We start from the raw sequence: 16,628 nt of genomic DNA, 5'->3' as shown, positions 1-16,628 counted from the left end.
CATATGGCTTCGGCCTAACTGAACAAGAGGACAAATTCATAACCAATTAATATAATTGAACTTGGATTTTCTCTTATAATGAGTTGTTGGAAGCATTTTTGGTACACCCTAGTGTATTCCTCTTTTCTAGCCTCACAGTTTAATGAACAAGTGTAGGGATTTGGGATCATACTTGGTTAGATGATTACATTAAGTTTTCATACTTCAGGGATTAGGTAAAATTGTCTCTCAAAATATGATAGCAACTTGCATTTTTGTTACTTCTTTTCTTAGTTTCCTACTTTTTTGGTTTACTAGGATTTAAGAGTTAATGAATTCAAATAACTCAAGCAATTTATTTCAGCAAATCTGTGCTTGGGAGTTGACACATATTCAGAGCACTTTTCATGATCCAGAGCACAGGCAAAGTTAGGGAGGTAGAGGGGGAAATCTGAACACAAGGCAAGACTTTGATTTTCCTTTCCCGATTCCAGGTCATTGCAGGCAATTTAAAAACTCTTCTGAGATGAAGGTCAGAAACTGCATTTTTCCTTTGTGGCAGAAGATGTCAAATTCATAGCCAAAATGAGACTCTGATTTACCTAGCCCATACAAAACCTGAAGAGTAACTTGAAAATTTGGTGGCAATTCTCAGGAAATTCCAAGGCAACTCTTTTTACTGTTCTCTTATCTTAGAGGCTGTTCTAGAGGCCTCACAAGTTTATTAAGATTAGACAAGCTGAATTGTATCTATGATCACAAGAAGAAAACAAATCTTTACATCCTGCAAGCATATGGAAAGTGGTCATCCTCCGAGCAAACAGCACTGTCCACTGTCTGCACATCCATTGGGGAAATTCTTTGGCCTCCATTAAAATAACATAAGAATACTCCATAGCCTTCAAAGTTTTATCCTTTCCAAATAAGAATCAAAAGAAAAGAACTTGATTTGACGTCTGAGGAAATAAACACGTGGGAAAGCAGGCAATGATACCTCAACACAGAGAACCGAGTTCCAATTCTCCAGTTCCAGGTAAGAGCTGTGACAGCCAGCCCATCTCAGATACACACAAAAAACCACAGAAGATGCCAGCTGAGGCAATTCCAAATGCTCAGCATTCATGTTTACTGTAGCAAATATTTTCAGAATTATACCAATGGTTTTTTTCCCCCAGCATCATGACAAAGCTTGTCACAACAGCGAGCTTGGCTCACCTTTTAATTGGTACACAGATGGCAAGACCTCACAGGTTGCTTTAATGCATTTTACCATGAGACCACTTAAAGTCTCACACATAGAGATATATCACTCAATACATTGAACGTGCCATGGTTTATATCAAATCCCTCTCCTGGAAGTCCTGGAAACCTGTTTCCCTTTATATTATCTCTCGGGCACTGACAAAATGGAAGGAAACCAATAGCATGCTTACTCTCATAATCTGACCAAATCAAGTGCCCATCCCTACTCTTCCCACTTATCTAGAAAAAAAAAAAGCATGTATAAAATTACTTTTTATTTACTTTAGGGCTTCAGAATTGAGTTTAATTTTTTTTTTTTTATAACCACCAAAGTTTGGATTTCATTCTTGTTAAGCCAATATGCTGCAGATATGTGTCCCAGCAAGTTCCCACTACCTTGCAAATATTTTATTAGAGCCTACTAATGTTTACCAAAAATAAGGTACCGCTTTTGATGCCTAGGAATACCCAAATTAGATTGGGTACAAGACCATGGATTCAAGCCAATGAATAAAGCATTTTCCACTGATTCCAAAAAGGAACAGCTCACAGATAATATATGCACGGAGGTTATACAGTTACACTGGAAAAACATGATATTTGTTATTAACTGTCTGACAAGGTTGAGCTTCCTACAGAAAAGCATCATTAATGTGTTCAGCATTCCTCCAGGTTTCTTTGTCAGCTTTACTGCAAGTCCTTGCTACTTATAGAATTATTTCCCATGCCTATCCACACATGCTATAACTCCAAATGGTCCTGGGACATACTTGGCAAAGATTTATCAGATTTGTGCAGATGGACTAGCACATAAACAGGGAAGAAAACCAATCAGAAGGACTTTGTGAGGTGGGAGAGTGATGTCCACTTGTGTGCCACAGGGAGGTTTACCCACATGTACTGACAGATAAATGTGCATCACATGTGTAAAATGCATTCAGGCATCACCCCTTTCCAAATCCTTTGTCAGGGCAATTACAGGTTACCTCACTGTAATGATTATCCAACCCCTTCTGCTTCCTAAGATGTTGTGTTGGAAAAGAAGGGGCTTTTTTTGGAAAAAACAATCATAAAAACAATGCTGAATGAAGAGCTCAAGATTCAATATACTCAGATTAAAACCAAATTCTTCTTAAGCAAATTAGTTACTGCAATAGAAAACATCAGACCAAATTTCAGTGGTCAGGGGCTCACTGAAAGTTTTGAGGGTCTATAACAGCTCAACAGTTTTAAAATAAGAGCAGACTTCAGTGAGAATTCACTATTTTGGGGTTTTAACAGCTAAGCAATGCAGTTGATTTTTTTTTTTTTTTTTGAGAACTGACAGAGATGGAGAGATAAATATGCAAAAGTAATTTGCTTAAATAAAACTCAATATGCAAAATCTGTATTTACCAACCTCTTATTGGCAATTTCACTCAGCTTCTTTGCTGAATCAGTTTTCTGGTTATTTAATTTCTGGTAATTGCATATGAAAACAAAAGCTTTTTGGAACTTATACATTACATCTGTCTATTTCTGTCATTCGAATTTACACTGGGGTAAGTTCTTGATTTAGTTTGGAGTTACTGTGCCTATCTGTGCATCTAGAAGATGATATATTTCATCTGGAAACATTTACAGAGAAATGTCCTCAACCCATATATAGTACATTAAAAAAACATATAAAAGAGGAATGTATATTGTAATATTGTTACTTTAAATCTGAAGTTACATTAAATCAGATTGTCATTCGATTCCTTTGGGGTAGGTAAATTGTAACATGGAGTTTCTCAAAGATGAAAACCTCTTGGCCCAAGAAAACTAGTATTAAAATAGGCAGTTCCACATGTTTGTAATTTGTGGAGAAAGTGCAGACGGTGACAGAATAGTGTCTGAACTATTTCCCACTCTTCTTTAAATTTGTGTATAGCAAATTGATACACTTCAAGGTAGCAGCTGTTTAACACTAATGCCAAATTATAAAATAGTCTGGTAAAATTCAAATATCCCTTGCATACTTTATATTATTAAACCACATTTAGGATCACAGATTAATTTCAACCTCAGTTATGCTACCCAATATAATTACAGATTTAATTTTTGTGATAAACAAAACTTAAAGCAAGTTTTGCAAATTAAGGACAGTTTACAATATCCACATATCTAAACTGAACTCCACTGAAGGTGTGTGCCAACACAAAAATTTATGACAATCACTAGGCTGTGAAAACTTTTAGAAATAAGTGGAGGCACAGTGACACCTGCCATACCACCTGACATTATAATTATTCCAAAAACAAATTACTATATTCTCCTGCTGTAAAGTGAAACTCTATCTTGGAAGAATTCTAGTACTGGGATGCCTACGTGTATCCTAGGAAAACTGGTGGCACATATATTAATACCACTCACATCATTGTCATATTCAAAGTTGTAACTTTGTCTTTTACAAATACAACAAGCAAACTCCATTTAATTAAGTTGCTGAAAAGAAGAATGCTTTCTGAAGTGTACCTGACAGAAATTCAAGGTTGAGTTAGATCCTCATTGCTCTGAAAGCTACACACAAGAAGCACTTACAGAACCAGCAATTTTGCAGAAAATTAATAGAACAACTTGCTCAAAACCTGGGGAAGTTTCTAAACAGATTATACAAATTATACTAGTATCTCCTCCTTGTAGGTTGTTGCTAGCAGTAAAAAAAAATAAAGTTAAAAGAAGATTTACAACTCAAGTCTGTATTATTTGGCTGTTCTTTAAGCTGGCAGGGAAGAAATCCAGATGCTTAGAACTATTACTTCTTTCAAAGTATCTTCACACCTTCTTGAAGAAAAGCACATTACATGCTGGAGGTTTGGGGTTGAAAATGTGTTTTCTCCTACCTTTGTTCCGTTCCCATCACAAAGATGAATGGATGTGTTAAACATTAAAATGCTTAGTGATACTAAATGTATTTGGTGTACCTCAAATATCTACTGCAATACACCAGGTATTTATTAATGCTTTAACAGAGGAGTGGTCTTGATCAAGTAACCCCTAACTTGTTAGGGGTTAGGCTTGTTCAAAAAACAATCTTGCTTTTGCTACACCAATCACTATGAAATCTGTACCAGTCTTCAAGACATTGATTTTGCAAGGCTGAACATTGCAAAGGTGAAAGTACTCATGCTATATTTTGTTTTCTGTCTGACTGCTCTCCTTACTTAACAAAATGATGCAGGATCAAGAATCTTTGGCTAGCTTGAGTTCCATTATCACACAAATGAAGAAGTCTAACTTTTTACACCTTACTAATAATACAGTTCTGAGAGAGAGTTCAAGTCATTAACTGAATCTTAACTCTTAATTTAAGATGCAAATGGAATAAAGACTGCATATTCTAGAGGAAAAGAATGCTTCATCAATAATAACTGGGGTGTTATTCAAAGAGAAATGTAGCTTCCTTCCTCTGTGTGCACTTCGTACAGATTTACTGCAATGTCAGGTATGTGTTCTTACCTGAAAGAGAGAGAAAAATGAAATGAAAGGGATGGAACTGAAGTTGGCTCTGTAATATCTTTCCTGGTGCTTGCTAGAGGAAACTCAAATACATTACTGAAGAGAGAGTGTCACCACAGAGTGGATATAAGAGAGCTACAATGTTTTAAATGCTTTTTTATACTTAAATGAGAGTGGATTTTTTCTTTTAGGTGAGTAGTTCCCCTTCTACTATGAACCAGAAATTGATGTGTTCTCTAAGTGTTCTAGAGCCAATGTGTGGAGTTAACACTGTGTTTACAATACTATTTCCATCCCAAAATGAGAAGAGGTGGGGAGGCAATCAAGAGTGACAGTGTTTCAATGAGAAAATGTATAAACCAGACAGTGTTTTTTTTCTCTTCTTTTTTTTTTTTCTTTCCTAAAACTAATTTAATTTTCTGAATGTCTGGCTCTGTGGAGTCTTTTACATTCCCTGAACATTATGGATAAGAGTTCTTGTAGCCCATCCCTGCATGTGCAAGAGCATGCTCATTTGCTACCTGTAATCCCACAACATTCAGCACCAACACCACTAAGAAGCACTCATTTCCCAGGCTGCTAGAAGTCCTGAAGCTGTATCCTGCAGCCTAAAAAAAATCCTTCCATTCCCTGAAGATGCTCCCACGTGTTGTTTTACCCAGCTGTGCATGGGAACAGAGGCTGGAGCCCAGCTGCCTGGGGCAGGAGGCAAGCTCAGCATCCACCCCTGCCTGAGCTTGGCGAGCCAAGGCTGTGCCCGGGCCAGGGCTTGGGGAGAGCGGGGCTGACTCTGCTGGCACCTCCAAATTAGTATAATTTAACCCTGTTTCTCCTTCTGAAAGAGTGGTTTGCCCTTTAGCTCTCTACAAATGAAGTGCAAGTGATAAGGACAGCTCTTCCTCTAGATTCTCTTCCTTTGTATTGTTAAAACTGAGACATTAAATACAAACGCCATTCAGCATGTTTAAGTGACATCCTCAGAGTGGAAAGATGCCATTTGAAAACATCTGAGCCTTGCAGAAAGGCAGCAGTTCTTCAATAAAAAAAATCAAGACAAATATAGACTGTGGTACTGATCCTGTGGGAGAATTTTTATTTGGAGTTATTGAGGCAGCTGCTTTCCTCATGAGATTAAAAGCTCCAAACATCTCAGAGTAGTTCCTTATCTCTGGTTCTAAGAACTGCCTGTATTTGGTAGAAGTGATGTCAGATGAACCTAACAAGATGCACCCAAGAACTGGGGTGTGCATCTGTCCATGTCATAGGGGGGATTTTTCCCCCAAGGGTCATTTAATGGGATTTTTTTATACTGAAACTCAGGTATTATGGTTAAAATAAAATAAAATAAAATAAAATAAAATAAAATAAAATAAAATAAAATAAAATAAAATAAAATAAAATAAAATAAAATAAAATAATAACAAAAGAGAGAGAGAGAGACAGAGAGAAATACCCTGCCAAAATGGGAGAAATCCAAGCTTGTCCAGCATAAGCTAATAGTTTGGTAAAAGTGTTTGGTTCCATGCATTTTTCCAGCCACAGCACTGCATTAAGTGAGAAGTGTGTTAAGGTCAGGACTATGAATACCAACATAAAAGAGTGGTAGAGTGAACTGTTAAAAATTCAGTCCCTGCAATCACCAACATCATAATTCTCCTCTTTCCAAATAAAAGAAAACTATAGCAACATCAAATACGATTATAGCAAACTTTAATTGTTTCTATTTAAAGTTATCATTTGAGAATAGATATTTGCCAGCTAAAGAAAAAGTGTTCTAACTTTTTTTAAACCCTTGGGGTTTTTTTTGGTGCTAGTAAAGGTTATACTGTTAGCAACAGGTGTGATCATCCTTGCACCCATTCAGATGAGGAGAATATTTGACATAAAAATGAAGGATAGAAAGTTCTGAACCAAATATATAGCTACATTTTCAGATCCAGGTTGGAATTCAAAAAAATGAGGCACATGTAAGCTGAAACAATAGATTATATCAAAACATTGCCTGTCAATCTCCTGCTCTAGTTTGCCCGTACAGAAACATGGTCACACACTGACAATGACTGCTCAGGAAAGCTACAAAACACAGCATTTGTCTTGATATTTTTCTTGGGTTTTTTCTCATTTAATAAACAAAAAAAAAGAGTTATTATTATTACCAGTGAACTTGCAAAGGAGAATTTACCTTGTAAGACTGGATGAGAAAGTGTAATTTTATCTACTTTTTTTCTGCTATTACAATGCACCAAAAAAAACTACAGGAGTAGTCTGGTGTATCTGTGAGACTCACAGAAATAAAAGTTATAACCCAAAGAGTTGAATACTTTTGATGAGTTCCAAAACACAGCTAAACACTCTGATAGCTCTGGATCAATTTTGGAATGTGCACATGAACATTTTAGGACATTTTTTTTTCTATGGGGCTGACCAAAGAGCTATGAATTCAAGAGAACTTTTCCAGTTAATTCACTGAGTTTTTGATGAGGCCCCCAGGTGAATTTGCTGTGTCAGTACAGTCAAATCACACTGTATCACATCTTACAACAGTATCAGATATTTCAGAAAGCTGTTTTTAACTGGGTTCAGGAGCAAGATAACTGAATTACTCGTGCAGGATTAAGTGGCTGTCCACCTCCTTGGACAATCTTTACTTTGTACTCTGAGCTATACTGAGGACAATGGAACTTTTGTGCCTTCTAGTGTTTGGGCAAATAAATTTTTAACTTCATTACAGTGTCTAGAAAAATGATATAAGAACATATAAGCTCATGTAAGAAAGAAATGAAGATTGGCAAAGTCATGATATATACAAATGTACCAAACTATTACATGCTACCTATCTCAGTTTTTTTCTCTAGTTCTGGCCTTTCAAGGAAAGAACATAAACTACCTCACTAATATAACCAACTAGGAAAAAGGTCATATTTAATTATTCCCCCAAATCTTGCATATATTATTCAGTTTGTAGACAAAGGACAAAGTTATTCTGTAAATAAATAAATAAAATACTTTCGCTAATCAGAAATTATATCAACATTTACTCTGAAAAAACAAAATATGAACTTAGTTGTTTTGAAAAACTGAGCTCTGTAAAATCTGAGCATCATCTGGTTGGCATAAAAACTTTTTAATCAATTTAATTAAAATAAATCTGACATTAATTAACATATGGGTGTGGGGCAATCTGAATTTTGATAAGTTGCAAAATGATGGAAAGGTTAAATGTAGAATTAATTTCAGACAGGACATCTGGGCAATACACATGACTTTTCAGGTCTGCATCTAGAACTTGCACAGATTTCATGTGGTTCATTTAGAATGTGCTCATTTAGAGACCTGCATCACAACTCACAAATAAGGGATTTCAACATTAAATTAGTAGAAACAATTAATGCCCACATAGCAACCAAATGATATTTAGATACCTACAGTGGTAAGTATCAAATATATAAAAGAAGCCCATGAAGAATCATTTCTGTAGGACAAAGATAAAATGCAAAGAACTCTTGGGAGTAATGCAAGGGAGTAAAGATCAGTGCAACATCAAAAATCATTTTGTCTTGGTGAACATAAAGAGACCCAGCACTGACACACTTCGAAGAGTGTTTTCAGAGCTGTGTTCTCTACTTCCTGTAACAGATCAATGCCAACATGAGCACAAATGAACTACCACATTGGGTGTTGAGCAGAATTCAGTGTTGAGCTGAAACTTTTCTGTTTACTTTCTTTTAGTGAAAATAGAAGCTATTTAGAGAGAGATGTATGGCTGCTGCCCTCTCCAGCCATAGGCAGCATTCAGGGCAGAGGGATAAACCACTTTAAGGAGAGAGGAAGCCTTAGCAAGGAAGAAGCTCCATAATAACAGACATGGCTCATTCTACCAGGCCTTTCCCTCTACAAGAATCACAGGGCTTTTCAACCATGCTATTTCACAATTCCACATGGCATAACAATCTTACCTCAGCTCCTAAAGTGTGCCTGCACAGAACCACTGCAGAAAACTCTCAGGCAATAAACTAAACTTCAAGCTACTGATTCATATCAAAATCTCTTTTCAAATAAAATTTGCACTGTAGTCACCATAATGGGGTTTTTTTCCTAAGAAATTCTAGCAAGATGAAGCTAACGGGAACATTTTCACAGAAATTTCTTGAATGAGTACATTATTACATTGACAGACCTGTTTGGAATGATAAATTCTTTTATTCTTATAGTATTACATTTGTTTGGAGATTTTGCTTCAGCTTTAATGTTACTTTGAGTTAAGAATGCAATCTCTTCCTCGGTAATTTCTGTTAACAGAATGATAGTTCAATTTAAAGTGGTTGAAATATTTTACTTAAAATAATTACCAAACTTTATTAATAGTAAATTTTCAATGACTTCTGAAATTTTCCATTAAGTTTATTCAACCAAACTGAGTAGGAGATTATTTCTTTCTTTCTATGGAGTCACATAAAACTCCTTTGAAATGGCATGAGTAGAATAATTAATAAATTTTAATAATGGAAAGCATTGTACTAGGAAAAGGTCATTATAGCACATTGTTACCCACTGCATCCCAGCTCTTCACTGTTTTGTTACTTTCATTCCTTACCTCTTTGTTGGCTCTGTCTGCTTGAACCAATGTTCCATTCAGACACGGCTCTACATAGTGGAGTTCTTCATTATACTACAGAGGGAAATACAAAGTATGATGAAAAATTTAATTAAAAGCTTGGAAGATACAAGTCAATTTAATGACTTAGAACTACAGTGAATGAAATATACACAGAAAGCAAGAACAAAAGGATTTTGTTCATTTTTAAAAACTGTCTGTAATATTCCTTTTCCTTTTACATGATTCTTAATTTTTCAGAGGTTTAGAGCTCCAAAGGAGCATTGAATGGATGCCAAAACTCAGGTGGACTTAAGGGTACTATATACCACTAGTTGGCAAAAATATTCCTTCAATTGAAATCTGGATAATATTAAGAGATCATGTTTGATACAACACAAACTGAACTCATAATTCTTTTCTACATATAAGAAAAGTCCTGAAAAATATTTGTGGCACTAACATTTTAAAAGGCTAATACTGGAACAACTACACCAAAAAATCTATAAATTGAATCAATCCTATAAATGACTGACAATTTTCAACATTTCAGTCGAGCAGAGTGGCTTATTTTACACAAAGTCATGAATATGTGACAGATCTTAAAGGAATTATCTGTTTTGCTCACAAGGTGTAGGTAAGTTAGAGAGCCTAGTTCTACATTCAGAAGCATCCTAAGCATTAAAAAAAATGAAATCTCATGTGCAGTCAGTAGAACTTGTAATGAATGATTGATTGAAATTTGAAATTTGGACTTGTTTCAATCTTTTAAACCTTTCAACACAGGTCAAATTAATAAAGCAGTAGCTTCAACAGATAGTTTTCTAGATAGAGCCTTAACTGAATTCCTTGTCTTGCTAATTTAATCACCTTTAGAAGTAGATAACTTTATAAGTTATCACAGATCAAACTGTAAGGACTTTACATCTGGGTTTAGGTGGTTTCCTCCTTTCATCAAGGATAAAGTGAATTAGAACATCCACAGTAAACAACACAAAAACAATCAGGGAAAACACTTGATTAGATTAATGTGAGCATTTACTCCCTTCTTCCTCCAGCTCAGTGGGAATAAAGAAAGCCCTCCAACGAATGACTGGTAACAAAAAGCTGCTTAGACAGGGGTCTCTGTCACTGTGAGTTCTCCCTGTCTCTCTCTGCCTGTAGCTCCAAATTTGCCCTACTCCCTTCAGTTTAACACCACTCCTCTCTCTACACCACAGAGCCCTGCAACCTGATCCACTTTGGACACCTGTCGTCACCATTCATTCCAGCAGTGCACTACTCACCACATTCATCACCACATAATTACTCTTGCATAGGGAAGAGTATTTAATTTGAACTGCATGAAGGCACTGTGCCAGACTCAGTCCTCAGCTATAAGGGAATATAAACCCAGAGTAACTTGCTATTGCTGGATAAACAGATGATTTATACCAGCATCAGCACAGGAAATGGTTATGTAGAAACAAGCAAAAGGTACTTGAAAGATATATACACATAAATTCTGCAACAGATTTGCTTGCTTCCCTAATTGTTTTATAGTCATCACTGTTATTTCAATGTATGAGAGTGTGTGGACTTCTCTGCTGTTCTGTAGGTAATACAAGGCACAAGGCAAAGGCTGCTAGAACAGGTTAGACTCACTGAGAGTCCCATGTGCATCTCAGCCTCATAGCAGTGTATTGATCTGATAAATGATGTCCTTTCCCCTGTAGTTTCTCTCTTCAGACTGCTTTCCAATCTATCTCCTGAGAGTCATTGCAAAATAATAACTCCAGATCTACACAGAAACTCTTATTATAGTCCAAAGTCAAGACCGTAGTCCATTCTATATTAAAAAATAAAATACTGAAAATCTGTGACAGACTCCTGTCCCCTGCACACCAGTCCCTGCTCCCAAGCTTTTCCTAGTCATACACAGGTTTTTCTCAATATTTTCTTTAATCAAGATATTTTCAAGTCAAGCATGTTCTTAGTTTTATCTCTGTAGTCATTGGAAACTACAAGAGCGTACATATTTATCTTTATATTATACCATGCACTTACACTGATATTTATTATTATATTTACATATTTATAGTTATCTGTCTTATTAGTTCCCATTACTTTGTCCCTCTTCTTGTTTCTTTGCACAATAGCCATAAAAATGTATGTGGGCTAAAATGTGGACTAAGAGAAACCATATAGTTATTTAGAGAGCTGCTGGTTCTACATTCTATAATAAGATACTATTCACATTCTGAAAATGAGATATATATGGTTTTAGCACACCTACACAAGTAGTATGTATTTTCCTTAGCATTTTCCATATTTCTTCTTTGTCACATTTAAGTTGCCTGGTGCAAGGCCCACAGAAATAAATTAAATTCCTATTTTGTTGTACAAAAATACACATATAAAAGATGTCATATTATATTAGAGCATATTCAAATATTCAATTCAGTTCAGACTAAGAAGCCAATCCAGAAACAGAATCAAAGGAATTGGTGTTTCCATAGTTTACTGGGATGAACAAGTGGCACACAAGCACAGCCCACTGCTTGGAGGATTCATTTGGAGGCTCATTTTGGCTGCCTTTCTGTCAGCCTGCTCACACACCAGCTCTAAAGAATGTGATTATTCAGGTAGGCTGAAAAGCAAATTTATCCATGATCTATTCTGTAAGAATAATAAAAAAAAAATAAAAACAAATTAAAAAAAGAAGACTACTTATATTAGATAGTTCTACATATTAATACCGGAAGAAATACTACTGTGCTTTGAATTAAAAAATACTTTTATTCTAATCAATTTTGCTAAAAGGGTGTGTCTAAAGCAGTAAAATTCATTTAGCATTCTTGGCTCGGTGAATATTTTGTTAATTCAATGTAGAGTTTGGATAAAAGCATCTTAAAAATTTCAACATTTGACAAAATTAGTACTCAATTTATGATAATATTGTTAATTTAATGCTTGACTTGGAATTATACTTCAAAGTGAATTGCAAAAATATGCCTATTCTCTTGTTGTTCCAGATATCTCTGTTCATGCACCAGTGAACTGACCTTAAAATTTAACATAGGCAGCACAAAATCGCTCTTGTATTTCAATAATTTTATTTGCAATTCAATCATCTAGTCCATCAATTTCAGATGGATATTGCAACAACCTACCCATGAAAGCTAAAATGATCTTTTATATTATCTTTTTATGTTTATTCTCTGGAAAGAGCTGCAGCGAATTCTGCTTTCTGATATATATATATATATATATACATTTATATCTATACAGATATACAGAAATCCATACAAGTATCCATTCTGTGGAATCCATACAGTATGGATTATAAAGCCATCCTGACAGCCACAGTCATTCAAGTTCAAAACTTTGCTTCATCAAGTACACATTGTTTGTCCAGATTTCCCCCACTAAAAAAGCTCTTATTCCACCTCAGATTTTGGTCTGGGGAGCGAGGGATGTACTTGGCCATTTGTCTGAGACTTCCAGATGCCCAGGAGCCCCCAGAGAGCAACAATTTGGAGTGGGCAGTCAGTCTGAGCGAGGATCAGCCATGTGCTGAGGGAAGGTGCAGTCTCCAGCACCTGGGCACAGCTGATCTATTTTTGCACACTCTGCACAGCTGGACAGCTCTGGAAACAGAGGCATCTGCTTGTACAGAGGGGATTTCTTGGGCTGACAAATGTCTATCTTACCTACAAATGCAACTGTTGTCACATCAGCAGCCTATGCCTGAATGACAAAGAGTAAGATATAATCTCCCTCAAACATTTGTCTATAGATAAAAGTTGTATGGGATTTTCATTGCTTTCACACCAGGCAGCCTCTTGTGTGGGCTTTGTTGTCTCCTGTTTTGATCACTGAAACATCTCCGTTCTTGACAAATTTCATTTGCCCTGCTGGCATTTGGTCAAAGCAATGCTTCAGAAGCAATTTCTGCAGATAACATAAATCACAGTGACTGGCTTTACTGTGTCCCCTCGTTATGTCTTTCACACACCACAATTTGAAAGCAGTTCATGGTTCAGCCCCAGCCTGTGCCATTCCTCATTGAAAGGCCTGCTCCCTTCTCCACAGCACAGGTCTCTCTTGCTAGTTTGTTCCATTTTCAAGCAAACTAGTTTTTTTGTTTGCTTACACTGTTATTTTTTTTGTCTTGTGAGACAGCAAGTGGAAACTGACTGAGGGGAGGTTTACATTATATGCCAGGAAAACATTTTTCACCCAGAGGGTGAAGAGTGGAACAGACTCCCCAGGGGAGTGGTCACAGCACCAACCCTGACAGAGCTCGAGGAGTGTGTGGACAACGCTCTCAGGTGCATGGTGGGACTATTGAGGTGTCCTGTGCAGGGCCAGGAGCTGGACTTGATGCTGATGGATCCCTCCTAACTCGGCACATTCCATGATTCCATGACCTAGTACAAAACAACTCCCTCCAAACTCTTCCTGCAGGACCCCAAGGCAAGAGGACAGTGCTTCAGCCCCTTGCTGCCACTCCTCTCATGCTCTCCTTGTTCCCCCTACATTTCTGTAGTACCTCTTTCAGTGCATGAACACCTTCAGGTTCATGTTTGCACATCAATGTCCTAATGAAATTAAACAGCTGAGCTGGTAAGCATAAAAACACATTCTCCATTGCTATTTCTACTTATTTAAACAAACACACACGTATCCATCCTACAAGAGATTCTAGAGAAGAGAACCTAGGGAGGAAAAAATTACCTCAGACAAATGCTGTAATTAGCACAGTAATTAGGTTTCTTTCTAAAAATTCAGAATTTCTGATTCCAGCCATGCAGTGCAGGGGGGCTGCAGCATGGGAGAGGGTCACAAAGTGCCCTGTGCCCTCACAGCCAGCTCCCGTCAGCACCAGCTGTGGCCAGAGACACTGCAAGGTGCCCAAATGGACACACAGCCTGGAAAGAGCCATCAGCAGCTGGAAACATCTGGAAACACAGCTGGTGAAAGGGGTGTGCTGCTGCACAGCTGTGGGGAGCCAGGCCAGGGTCACACAGGCCACACCAGGGCGAGGACACCCCTGAGGGAGCCGGGCTGAGCAGGGACACCCCGAGGGACCAGGCCATGGGTGACCCAGCTGAAGGGGACAACAGCGAGCAGGGAAGGCACAGCCAGGGGTGACAATGAGAAGCTCCAAAGACAGAAATGCTGCTGGAAACCAGCCCTTGGCTCAGCTGCCTTATCCTGAGGGGCTGCAAGGGCAGCAAAGGTGCTGGGGCTGGCCCCAGGGAGGTGTCGGGCACAGTTTCAGCCTGGGCAGCTGGGAGGAAAGGCTCATATGGGTGATTCTTTCCTTTTCTCAATGCAAATTCAGTGATCAGAAGCCCGTGTAATTTGACAATAAGTTATGTAAAAATTCTGTGACTCCATAGTGTTTTACACACAGCTCAGTTAATTTTCAAATAAATTTTAAATTGGAAAAAGTGATGATTAGCTTTTTCATGCTTGCCTTTTTTAAAAGTATTTGCACAGTATTTCTGGTGTACTACTTAGGCAAAATCATTAGTTTGGATTCGAACTATGTAGGTTTTTACTTTTTTTTTTTGTTATAGATGAGCCTTTTGATTTTCCCAAAGTAAAATTTTCACTTAAAAAAGCAACTTTTCTTTTTTCTTCCTACATAATTCAGAGTAACTGTTACAACTACTGATAAGCAGAGATTATGCACCAAAAAATGGCTGGGCAGGCATTTCAGTAATTACTTTAGTTGAAACATTCTTTCAACTTACAGAAGTTATTTAGATCACAGTTAATCACATTTTTTTTAAGGACAGTAAATCTTTTTTTGATAAAGTATGTAATTATATCTTTATACAACATGAGTTTCTGCTAATTATGCAATTATCATGCAAAGAGATTAATATGAAAGATAGTTTGAACTGCTTGCTATACATTAAAAATACAGTATATTTACATATACTTCATGCATATAGACTTAATTTTCTATGCAATCTCAGTGATTTACATTTGTGTCTCTGGGGTCATTTAATTTAGTGCACAAAGGACATTTCCCTTGTAGCAAAAAAAAAAAAGGCCAAAATCTTCCTTATATTCAAGAAGTTGAAGACATTTACAGATTGGAGAAAACTATTTCTTTATAAAGTACTAGCAAGAGAGTATCAGCAAAAGAAAATTTATGTGACAACCAATTACTCCTCCCTTCCCTCCCCTGCAAACCATAGTTCTGATGTCAGTTTTGGATTTGTTGAAGTCATCCTTACCCACAAGATTACTTCCATTACTCTTAAGTACAATAAAACCAGCCTCTTGTACCTGTGCCATGGAAAACTCAGTACACGAGAAAATTCAGTATACACAAGAGGAGCTACTGAGGATCTGATTTCTCACTGTTAGTAAACACCAGCAACCTCTCTACACAAATTACACATACATACATTTCAGACCAAAACATGAACATTGAGGAGTTATGCTGGCATTTTATCATGCCATGCAAGCCTTACAAAAGCTAAAATCTGAATGTATTAATGCTTACATTTCACCTATTTTGTAATTTGCATTGTATTGCAGAAGCTGAGGGGGAAAAGCATGGGGGAAGGCAGACACACCCCAAAGTTAAAAGTTAAGGTAATATACAGAGTTCAAGCAAATTAAAAAAAAAAAAATACTATTTGCAACTCCAGAATGAAGACTACTTCTTTAAAGGGTTTCAAATCACAAGTCGTAGACAAACAGTCCAAAATGTCTTGACTGAATGCTGAAATGATTGATACTTGACTGAATCTTCAAAATAGTTGAAGAATTTCACTCTGAAAAAACAGTATCTTTCCAGTGGCTTCAGATATCACCTTATCCATCACCTGTCTGCAACATTTTTCAAGTGGCTTGTGTGAAGTAAAACATGACAAATAGCAAGAAATGATGGAAGAAAAATAGCAAAATAAAAATAAATGCTGAGACACTCACAGCAATTATATTGAAGAAGTCATCATCTCCAAGGGTATCCAAAATAGATGAAACTGTCTGTTTTGCAATAGTCAAGCGAAGGCCTTTCATACTGCCACTGACATCCACTAAAATTACCACATCTTTTGGAGAAGTTGCTGCCTGGATGTACCTGAGATGAAAGAAAAAAAAACTTCTTTCAAACACTGAAGTTTTCATCATTTCAAATTTCTTAAGCACTGGCAGTCATCAATTGCCTACCACTTCCTGTTTCTGCAGTCAAATGCAATGACTCCATTCTCATCAGGTTCCCATTTAATTCCTGTTTAAAAAAAAAATAGAGAATAAAATATTACATTTAATTTTCACAGTAGCTGTTCAAAAAGTATCTGTGGTATTGGGGCTAAGTAGCAGT

At 36.8% G+C, this 16,628-nt stretch overlaps 1 protein-coding gene across 5 annotated transcripts in view; it reads right to left on the bottom strand.

Moving 5' to 3' along the window:
- The window catches only part of CACNA2D3 (calcium voltage-gated channel auxiliary subunit alpha2delta 3), a 385,680-nt gene that overhangs the window by 194,862 nt on the left and 174,190 nt on the right, over positions 1–16,628 (bottom strand). For all 5 annotated transcript variants that reach the window (XR_001523933.2, XM_015641179.3, XM_015641181.3 and 2 more), the window contains 3 exons: positions 16,475–16,535; positions 16,235–16,385; positions 9,296–9,370 (listed from right to left, as the gene is read on the bottom strand). Coding sequence is in view for 4 of the 5 variants with exons in the window: in XM_015641179.3 (XP_015496665.1) it covers positions 9,296–9,370; positions 16,235–16,385; positions 16,475–16,535 (287 nt within the window). In the remaining variant the exon portion in view is untranslated. The remainder of the gene's footprint in view (positions 1–9,295; positions 9,371–16,234; positions 16,386–16,474; positions 16,536–16,628) is intronic.

Source organism: Parus major, chromosome 12, assembly GCF_001522545.3.
Source record: "Parus major isolate Abel chromosome 12, Parus_major1.1, whole genome shotgun sequence".
Classification (NCBI taxonomy): domain Eukaryota; kingdom Metazoa; phylum Chordata; class Aves; order Passeriformes; family Paridae; genus Parus; species Parus major.
This window is presented reverse-complemented; position numbering and strand designations above follow the sequence as displayed.